Source organism: Lynx rufus, unplaced genomic scaffold (assembly GCF_022079265.1).
Source record: "Lynx rufus isolate CCGP_SWC_20201006 ecotype Redwood Valley unplaced genomic scaffold, mLynRuf1.p SCAF_14, whole genome shotgun sequence".
Lineage (NCBI taxonomy): Eukaryota > Metazoa > Chordata > Mammalia > Carnivora > Felidae > Lynx > Lynx rufus.
In genome coordinates this window covers 18,883,744-18,894,679 of record NW_025814828.1, presented here as the reverse complement: position 1 = coordinate 18,894,679, position 10,936 = coordinate 18,883,744, and the positions used below count along the sequence as shown (strand labels likewise).

Sequence of the window (10,936 nt, the reverse complement as noted above, 5' to 3'; positions counted from 1 at the left end):
TTTTTATGGTTCTTGGAGCAATTGTAAGTGGGATTGATTTCTTGATTTCTCTTTCTATTGCTTCATTATTGGTGTACAGAAATGCAACCAGTTTCTGTACATTGATTTTGTACCCTGCGACTTTGCTGAATTCATGTATTCAGCTGGAAAACCTTTGAAAATATTTACTACACTACATTTTCTGAATTGAGTCCTAATCCTTTCTTCAGCTATGTCTAATCTTCTGTTTAATTTATGCAGAGCTTTTTAAAAAAAAATCAGTGACTATGTATTTTTTGTTGATAATCTACAGTATTTGCTTCTTTGTTTATAAGTCCCTGCTCAAATATCACCTTATTTATGAGATGTTCATTAATAAGTGGCATAAGGTAATACCCCTATAACCCCTACACTTCACATGTGCACACACAAGGGTCCTCCTTATCTGTGCTGCCCTGATTAATTTTTTCTCCTGCAACACATATCACCATCTAGCATAATATATATTTTCTTGTTAATTGTATTTCTCTATGCCCCCTCCTCCACACACATTGGTAACTTAAGCCACATGAATATAGGAACTTTATCTATTTGAGTGCACTGTGGCTTTCTTAGTGTTTGGTACATAGTAGGAACTCAGTGAATCATCATTGAATGAATGAGTCCTATAACTCATTTTATATCTACTTACTTTATAACCTACAGGCAATGTCCAATATGATAGCTACCAGCTTCCATATGACTCTTGAACACTTCAAATGTGGTTAGTCCGAATTAAGATGTGCTTTAAATATGAAATATACACGGGATTTCAAACAATTTATAGAAAAAAAGGATTTTTAAAAATTAAAGTAAAATATTAAACTACTGAAATTAATTTCACCTATTTCTTTTCCTTTTTGATGTGAACATTTAATTACCTTTAAAATTATATAGGTGACTCATACTCATGGTTTACATCATGTTTATATTGGACAGTGTGGTTGTAAACTCATAACAGGCCATCTATAGGTTTTTCTCTAAGTTCTTTGTGTGTTAATCCTCTTGTTTATAGTATCTGCTGGTCTTGATATAGTTGCAGATTTCATCTCTATTTTTAGTTTCTTTTTATTTTTTAAGTCTATTTATTTTGAGGGGGGAAAGAGAGAGTGTGCATGATTGGGGGAGGGGCAGAGAGAGAGAGCTAGAGGGAGAGAGAGAGAGAGAGAGAGAGAGAGAATGAATCTCAAGCAGGCCCTGCACTGTCAGCCCGAACCATGAGATCATGACCCAAACTGAAATCAAGAGTTGGAGGCTTAACTGACTGAGCCACCCAGGCACCCCACACCTATATTTTTAAACTTGTTAGTTCATTTTAAGCGGAGGTTGTTGTTGTTGTTGTTGTTGTTGTTGTTTAGGAGGAATCTTGTGGCCTGGGTTATTTCTGCAGATGGTTTGTATTTTTTTCCTGCTAGGCTTTCTAGGCTGTGTAGGGTGTCGATAGCCAGGTACAATTGTTTATGTTAATTTACTGTCTTGGAGGTTCCTAGGCTAAGTTTGGGGTTAGTAGATTCTACCTATGTGGGGCTCCATCATAGGAATTTAATTTCACTCTAAAGATTTATTGTCATTTCACTGGGTAGATAGGTGGAGAATTTTTATTTCTCATTCACTAGGATTAGTCTTTCTAGTGTCTCAATCATAATCCCAGTTCTCAGTTCTAGTGTTCCACCTTGAGTGAACAAATCTGTTATCAGCCTTACATATGTGTGCATTAAAATCAAGATCCTCCTATCATTGGGCTAGTACTGTGTCCAGGGCTCTACAAAAATCAGCATGTACTTCTAGAATTCTGGCTTTCAGGAAGCTCTTCAATTCTGGCTCCTGAAGAGTTCACATTTTTTGAAGTCAACTCTATATTAAAATGTATTAGGTTTATCCAACATCATTGGGTTTTATAGGAAGAGTTCCTGTATTAGCCAAGTAAAGTCATTTTGCTGGAATCTGAAATCATAATTTCTTTAACCTTTGTTCTTTGATAGACTTTAGATTGTTCAGTTATTCAATATGTAAAAAATGCTGCTATGGGCATTCTTACATGCACATTTTTCAATGTATGTCTGTGTCTTATGGAGAATTCTTATATTTTTGTCTTAGAGATAAATTCATAGAAATAAAATTGTTGAATCAAAAGAAATAAACACAAGGCAATGTCTTATAGAGAAATGAACAGACACATAGATTAGGGGAACAGAGTAGAGAGTCCAGAAAGTGACTCATACAAGTATATCCAACTGATTTTTGTTAATGAAAAAAGCAATTCACTGGAGGAATGATGATCTTTTTAGTAAATCATGTTGTACATTTGGATCTATCCATAGATCAGAAAATAAACCTCAACCTAAGCCTCACACCTTGCACCAGAATTAACTCAGAATGGATCATAGATCTAAATGTTAACTATAAAACTTAAAAAAATAAATGTAAAGTATAAAACTTTTAAATTTTCATAGGAAAATGCAGGAGGAAATATTTATAATTTTGGTTTAGCAGAATTTTTAGGCATGACACCAAAAGTGCAATCCATAAGAGAAAATAAAAAAGACAAATTGGTCTTTATCAAAAGTTTTAAACTTTTACTCTGTAAGGGAATGTATTAAGAGGATGAAAAGACAAGCTACTGACTAAGAAATTGCACAAGTAACATATTTGACATAGGACTTATATTCACCATATATATGAATCGCTTTAAACTCAATAATGAGATCATATTCCCATTGGAAAATATGCAAAAAAGGTGACCAGACATTTAACCAGAGAGGATATACAGAGGGTAAATGAGCACATAAAAATATGTTCAGGGACATTAGGCATTAGGTAAATGCAAATAAAAGGCATGATATCAGTGCACATTAATCAGAAAGACTAAAACAGAAGGTAGTGACAACACCAAATGCTGGCAGGATGTGAAAAAACTGGATCTGACATAGATTGTTGATGGAAATGTAGAATGCCACAACCCTCTGAAAACAGTGCAGCAGTTTCTTATAAAGTTATGCTATTTACATGTCATAGGACCCAGTAATCACAATTGTGAAATTGTGCACACGAATATTCATGGCAGCTTTATTTGTAATAGCCCCATACTGGAAATAACCCAGATGCCCTTTGATGGGTGAATGGGTGAAGAAACTTGTTCACCCATATAACGAGGATTTAACTCAGCCATGAAGAGAGACCAATTTTTGATACCCACAAAAACTTGGATGGATCTTTAGGGCATTATGCTGAGTCAAGAAAAAAGCCAATCTCACGAGATTATATAGTGTATGATTCCATTTATATAATACTCTCAGAATAACAAAATGATAGTGATGGAGAATTGATCATTGGTGGTCCGGGTTAGAATGGGAAGACATGAAACTATAAGAGGGATATGATTGGGGAGTTTTTGTGGTGATGGAACATTTCTGTATCCTGATTGTGGTAGTGGTTACGTGAATCTATACAGGTGAAAAACTTTCATAGTACTACGCACCAAAAACACAGATGAATACATGTAAAAACTAAAGATATTTAAATAAGGCCTATAATTGAGTTAATAGTATTATACCAATGTCAATTTCCTGGTTTTGATATTTTAGTATGACTATGTAAGATGTTATCATTGGGGAAAGGTAGGAGAAACTATCATAGGAATACTTTACTATGTTTTTCAGTTCTTGGGGTTCTTAAATTATTTCCAGGTAAAAGGTTTTAAAAAGGTATAAAAATTTCAAAACTATTAATACAGATTGCCAAATTAGTCTTTGAAAAGATCATATCTATTTTTCTTGCATGCTAATAGTATTCCCAGCGGCTCTCTATAAATTTAGCATACTTGGTATTTGTTATGTATTTATCAATATCTGAAGTCATGCTGTTGTTTTCTTATTTGATTAGTTTCTGTTTTTCTGTTTTTTTCAAAGTTTCCTTGTTTTGAGAGAGAGAGAGAGCATGAGGAGGTGCAGAGAGAGAAGGAGAGAGAGAATCCCAAGTAGGCTTCATGCTATCATCACAGAGCCCAACGTGAGGCTCGATGCCACAAACCATGAAATTATGACCTGAGCCAAAACCAAGAGTCAGATGCCTGACTGGCTCAGCCACCCAGGCACCCCTGTCTCTTTTTCATAAAGTCAGGGGTAATGTCTCATACAGTTCTCTGTTCTTAGTGACCCACAAAAGTACTTGGCATAAAATGGGTCCTAGATTAATGTATTTTGTGGGTTTTTTTTAGTTTTTTTACTTATTTTGAGAGAGACAGAGAGCATGTAAATTGGAGAGGGTCAGAGAGAGTGAGAGAGAGAGAGAGAGAAAGAAAGAGAGAATGAACCCCAAGCAGGGTCGGTGCTGTCAGCACAGAGCCTGAGGCAGGGCTTGAACCCACGAGCTGTGAGATCATGACCTGAGCTGAAAATACCAGTCGAATGTTTAACCGACTGAGCCCCCCAGGCCCCCCAGATGAATGTATTTTGAATGAATGAATGAATGAATGAATGGAGATAAAATAGCTTAATTGGCTCAAGTATTAGTGAGATGGAAAAACATTTTTTTTAATTGGCCATTATAGTTTTTCCTTTGTTGATTGACCATTAATGTTATGTGCCCTTTTTTTTTCAATTGGGGGATATTTATCATTTTAAGAATTATTTATATGTGAAAATATTTATCCCTTGTCATTTTTCAAAGATTTCCCTGGCATCCATTTTGTTATTTTTGTTCATTTTTTCTTCTAAATTTAAAAAACTAATATTATGAAGCTAAATGTTTTTTGGTCACTAGCCCTCGTTGGGTTGCTATGGCACTGACGCAAACATTAGGCTTCACGGCTGACGCAAGAAAGGGGGGCGTGGGCTCAGGCGCACAGAGGCCTGACGCTTGCGTCATCCCATGCTCCTCTGCGTGTTGGCCGCACGCTAACGGTCAAACGGGAGCCGTGCTCTGGCCCCCCGGGGGGAAAACAGTGTTTTTCATGGAGTTGGGGTCCCGAAGCTTTGTGCGTGGGCAGTCTTGGACCTGGCCACGCTGAGATAAGGAAGCCTCCTCAGCTGGTATTGATGCCGAATGTGACTTTTTAGCGTATTAAAATGGCCGCGCCCCAAAACGCCATCCCTTCCTTGTCGGAATGCCAGTGCCTCATCTGTGTGGAAATCTTAATCGAGCCCGTAACTCTGCCTTGTAACCACACAATCTGTAATCAATGTTTCCAGTCAACTATCGAAAAGGCAAATTTATGCTGTCCTTTCTGTCGCCGCCGGATCTCTTCGTGGACCCGGTACCATGCCCGAAGAAATTCTCTTGTCAACCTGGAACTGTGGCAGATAATTCAAAAACACTATCCAGAAGAATGCAGGCTTAGAATGTCTGGGCAGAAATCAGAGGAGATGGTTGATGACTTTAAGCCAGTTCGCTTATTAAGTAAGCCCGGGGAATTGAGAAAAGAATATGAAGAGGAGGTACGCAAGATGGAGGCAGAGCGACGAGCCATTGAAGAAAATGAAGAAAAATTGAGTAAAGAATACATACAGAGATTATTGGCAGAAGAAGAAGAGGAGGAAAGACGGCAGTCACGAAAAAGGCAAAGAGAGCTGGAAGAACAACTGAAAAGTGATGAAGAGCTAGCAAGAAAGCTAAGCTTTAATCTTAATTACTGTGACGGAAAGGACTTGGCTTCTCCTTTGAATTCCACAAAACCTGGTACGGTCACAGCCAAGTCTCCAAAGAAAAGTAAGAAGAGAAACACCATCGCTGGAAATATTCAGACATACTTCTCAGCTAAATTTCAGTTTGGGTCAACATCACGGTCTGAAGTTGCCCAAGAAAGCAGGAATATCTCCACGTCCAAGGAAACTGACAATACTGTCGTAAAAAGCCCTGTGTGGCAAGATACAGTAAGTGAAGAAGATATGCCAACAGTTTTTCCACAACTATCCATGGACATTCAAGAACAGGCTGCACAGTCTTCAGTAGAGTCACCTGTACCTCAGTTGCATGACAACGGTAGAGAACGGTGCCTTCAACAAAAAATTAAAATGACACGAAGCAATCGTGATAAAGAATTACGTGTCCTAAATAACAAGGGACCTGAAGCCAGAGTTCCCTGCTTTGGAGAAACAGAGAGTGCATGCACTGTATCAGGTATGACACAGATAATTGAAAGTAACAAAGTTGACACAGAAAATGAAGACGATTGCCTACTGATCAGTGAAGATATTTCCAAAGGAAAAAACCAGGAATCTTTGTTTGAAGCAGTCACGGATCCATGCATTTCTGCAAAAAGAAAGAAAATGTTCCCCAAAGCTTCCTCAGCTCCAGAGGAAACAGAAATCAACGTTACCGAGAATGTCATAGATTTGGAATGCTTGCCTTCTGAGAGAAATAAACAGGAAGAGCAGGACTGGTTTTTTGCATATCAGCTTCAGCAAAAAATAGACAAAGAACAAATGAAACCCAACCGGCAAAAAGGGTCCCCAGATGAATATCAGCTACGTCCTGTATCTTCACTTCCAGACAAATTGCGAAGTGGGCAGAGGAAGTATTCCAAAGACCAGAAGTTCAAAAAACAGACTGATAGAGAGCATTTAAAATCTCGGAGAGGCTCAGAAAATGAAAACTGACAGCCATCTCTTAAGATCCAGTTGAAACATTCAGTTAATGTTAACAGGAGAAAGATACCAAATCCTTCTACAGATAATTGTAATGTATCTAAAAGGGCTCATTCCCTACCATCTAGTAAGTCACAGACAAGTATTTTTCAGATGTGTCAGAGGTATGGAAAGTAATGTGTGAGTAAAGGGAGTCTTTTGTAATCTAGTAAAGCTGGATTGTGATCATCTCTTTTTGGTCGGAGAGTCTTTATAAATTGTTTCATTAATTCTGCTCTGTGGTCACATTCCCTGTCCTTAATAAAAGGACTGTGTTGGGGCGCCTGGGTGGCTCAGTCGGTTAAGCGGCCGACTTCGGCTCAGGTCATGATCTCGCGGTCCGTGAGTTCGAGCCCCGCGTCGGGCTCTGTGCTGACAGCCCAGAGCCTGGAGCCTGTTTCAGATTCTGTGTCTCCCTCTCTCTGACCCTCCCCCGTTCATGCTCTGTCTCTCTCTGTCTCAAAAATAAATAACGTTAAAAAAATTTTAAAAAAAAGGACTGTGTGGTCACGAGGGAGGAATATACACATGCGTTTCTGCCAAACTCAGTGGTAATCAGGAGTCCCAATCTTTTCCTTTTAAATAACTGTGATGTACTAAGTTTGACAATCCTTATGAATATAAAAATGCCTTGGCGAACTCCCGAGAAATCTTCAAGTGCCATTTTCTTTCCAAAAAATGCATGCTTTTTGGCCTTTGCTTCTTTCCCTTTTTATCCTAGCTAGTAATCAAAGCAAGATTATAATACTATACCAAGTAGTTAGGAATCCAGGCAGGGTAAGTTCTCCTGCTACTTTCCCATATATTTGCAGAACGCTTGAAACGTATCTTCCATAACACCAAAGGAATCTAGTTTTCAGTTTGACTTGAATTATTTTAAGCATTATAGCAATTTCTTCCATTTAAAATGGTTTATGATTAATGTGAGATCAGAAAAATAAGAGTTTCCTGGAAAATTAGGAATTAGTTGACAAAGGAAACTAGTCTCTTGTTGCCAAAGGAGTTAAAAGTTGGGGTGAGGCTCAGTGGGGTGGATTGACAATTTAGAAACACTGGAACTGAGGGAATAATCAGAAAAGGGGTCAAGGTGGAGTAGCAGGTGAGTTTTGGCAGAGGATTCTCCTTCCTCCTATCTTTGCTAAATGACATGGAAAACATTTGGGTGTTTTAGTTTTTCACACCATAGTATCTGGATCTGGTGGCAAATCAAAATCAGTTACTAAATTACCTGAAGTTGGGGGAGTTAACATTTCTCTTAATCTGCTATCCCAGGAAAAAAATGGGAATTTATTTTAGGAGTTAAATATAGTATCTCATGTTGTGAGACCTGAGACATAACTATGTGTCTATTTCTTTATACTATCATTTGTATTGATACTGTTATTTGTGTTGATGGACAGAAAAAGAAAGTCTGATGCTTGGGTTTTGCTGTCTTACCCCTGAAAGTTAAATCAGAAGGCAGTGATTTCATTTTGTCAAATTCAACTCAGAGACTTAATCTCTTGTTTATTAATATGAACGACTTTAAGCAAACAGCAGTTTTAACAGCATTTCTGCTGATCTCTAGTTCTCTGTCCTTTTAAAATAAAAATACAATAAAATGTCCTGGAGCTAAAAAAAAGTATTTATGTTTAAAGAAAAACTGGTTTCTCTCTTTGTCTTTAGCTGCAAAAGATCCACTGGATCTGAGAAATATGCTAGTTTTCTAGAAATTATAAGGTTGTATTCAAAATCGCAGATCATTCATTTGCTTGTAATTTATCTTGCAGTTAAGTAGAGATCAACCTACTTTGCCGCATTAGTGCTTCCTCAGCGTTATTTATTAGAGTGCCTTTTGTTTCTTTATTGGTTCGGTTTACATTAACGTCATGAGTTATTAAATACACATTTCCCTTAGAATTTTTACCTTGTTGTTTCATTTGTCTTTTCCCAAAATAGTACCACTGAGTTTAACTACTCTACTTAACACACTGTGGTATCTGATTACACAAGTCTTGCTTTAAAAATATTTCTTATTTATTCTTGCTTCCTGATTGATCTAAGCGAACATTCTGCAAAATTTGAACTAAAAATTCCTAGCTTCTTGCTGTTAGATTTGATTTAGAAAATACTTCGGAGAGAGTTGGCAATTTTAAAATATTTAGTCTTCGTAACCGACAACATGGTGTCTCTCTTCAATGTATGTAAGTGTTCGTTATGGTATTTAGTCAAGTTTTATAGTTTTCTGCTCATAGGTCCTGCTCATTTTATCTAGTTTACTCTTAGACACTTTATATTTTATTGTTTAAATCTGAAGACAATAGATTTTCCATTATACCTTCTAACTAGTTTTTTTTCTGCCATGCTTGCAGTTTGTATACTTATTATGTAACTCAGTCTCTTATCGCTATTTTCATAATTTAAATATGTTTCATTCACTTTTTGTTGTACTTCTAAGACTGGTAGTGTTCTATTTTTCAAAAAATGATGATGTTGTCTGTTCTTTTTCTGGATTTATAACCCATATCTGGTCTTAAAACTTAAGTAGTGTTAAATAAAGGTAATAAAAATGATCATATTTCTCATATTCTTGACTCTAGAGGGAAGGCATTTATTGCTTTACCACTTAGCATAAGAAATATATATGAAAGATACATGACATAAAATATATATTAAAATATGTATAGATAAACATAAATACATAAATCTGTATAAATGAGAAATCTGTGTGCCATCATGTTTATAACCTTCCGGCTTTCTGAATTTTCAAAACATGAATGGGAATTTCATCAATTGCCCCTTCAACCTCCGACTGAATAACCATAATTTTTCTATGGCATAATGATATAATCCATAGCCTTTCTAATACTGAACCGCATTACATTATTTTAAGAAAGCATATCACATGTGATTGTGTTTGTTAACGTGTTGCTGGATTCAATTTGCAAGTACCCTTTTAGGATTTCTTCAGTTATATTAATTAAGACCATTAAGTATTTTGTTCATGTTTGTCAGGTCTTTTTTAAGTTTTTATTTCAATTCCAGTACAGTTAGCACACAGCATTATATTTGTTTCAGGTGTATGATATAGTGATTCAGCAATTCCATGTATCACCCGGTGCTCATTACAAGTGCCCTCCTTAATCCCCATCACCTATTTAACCCATCCTGCCCCTCCCACCCCTATGGTAACCATCAATTTGTTCTCTATAATTCACAGTTTGTCGGGGCTCCTGGGTGGCTCATTTGGTTAAGTGTCCAACTTCAGCTCGGGTCATGATCTCACAGCTTGTGAGTTCAAGCCCCGCGTCAGGCTCTGTGCTGACAGCTCAAAGCCTGGAGCCTGCTTCACATTCTGTGTGTGTATCTCCCTCTGCCCTTCCCCTGCTCATGCTCTGTCTCTCTCTGTGTCTCAAAAATAGGTAAACATTAAAAAAAAGTTTGTTTCTTGATCTGTCTCTATTTTTCCCCTTTGTTCCTTTGTTTTGTTTCTTAAGTTCCACATATGAGTGAGTGAAATCATATGGTATTTGTCTTTCTCTGATTGACTTCATTTAGGATTATACTCTCTAGCTCCACCCATGTCATTGCAAATGGCAAACTTTCTTTTTTTTCGTTCTTATGACTGAATAATATTCCATTGTATGTATATTACATTTCTTCTTTATCCATTCATTAACTGATGGTCACTCAGGCTGCTTCCATATCTTGGCTATTATAAATAATGCTGCTATAAACATAGGGGTGCATGTATCCCTTTGAATTAGTGTTCTTGTATTCTTTGGTAAATACCCTGTAGCGTGATTGATGGACCACAAAGTAGTTTTATTTTTACCTTTTTGAAGAACCTCCATACTATCTTCCACAGTGGCTGTACCAGTTTGTATTCCCACCAGCAGTGCATGAGTGTTGTTTTTAATCTATATCCTCACCAACGCCTGTTGTTTCTTGTGTTGTTGATTTTAGCCACTCTGCTGCCAGGCGATATCTCATTGTAGTTTTGATTTGCATTTTCCTGATGATGAGTGATGATGAGCATCTTTCCATGTGTCTGTTGGACATCGTTCACTGTGATCAACTGGGATTTATTCCTGGGTTGCAAGCGTGGTTCAGTATTTACAAATCAATCAGTGTGATATATCACATCAGTAAGAGAAAGGATAAGAACCATATGATCATTTCAATAGATGCAGAAAAATCATTTGACAAAGTACAATATCCATTATGATAAAAACTCTGTGATGGCAGAATTGGGGGAAAACAACAGTGCGTGAGCAAAGCAGTCTTGTGTCTTTTAGGCTAAGTGAGGCGCTTCG

The 10,936-nt window shown here is 37.1% G+C and overlaps 1 protein-coding gene across 1 annotated transcript; it reads left to right on the top strand.

Moving 5' to 3' along the window:
* The first annotated feature begins 5,084 nt into the window (after positions 1-5,084).
* LOC124509454 (E3 ubiquitin-protein ligase RNF168-like) lies at positions 5,085-6,779 on the top strand. Its single transcript, XM_047076082.1, is given in 1 exon segment — positions 5,085-6,779. A coding segment is annotated over 1 exon segment (1,695 nt).
* Positions 6,780-10,936: the final 4,157 nt, after the last annotated feature.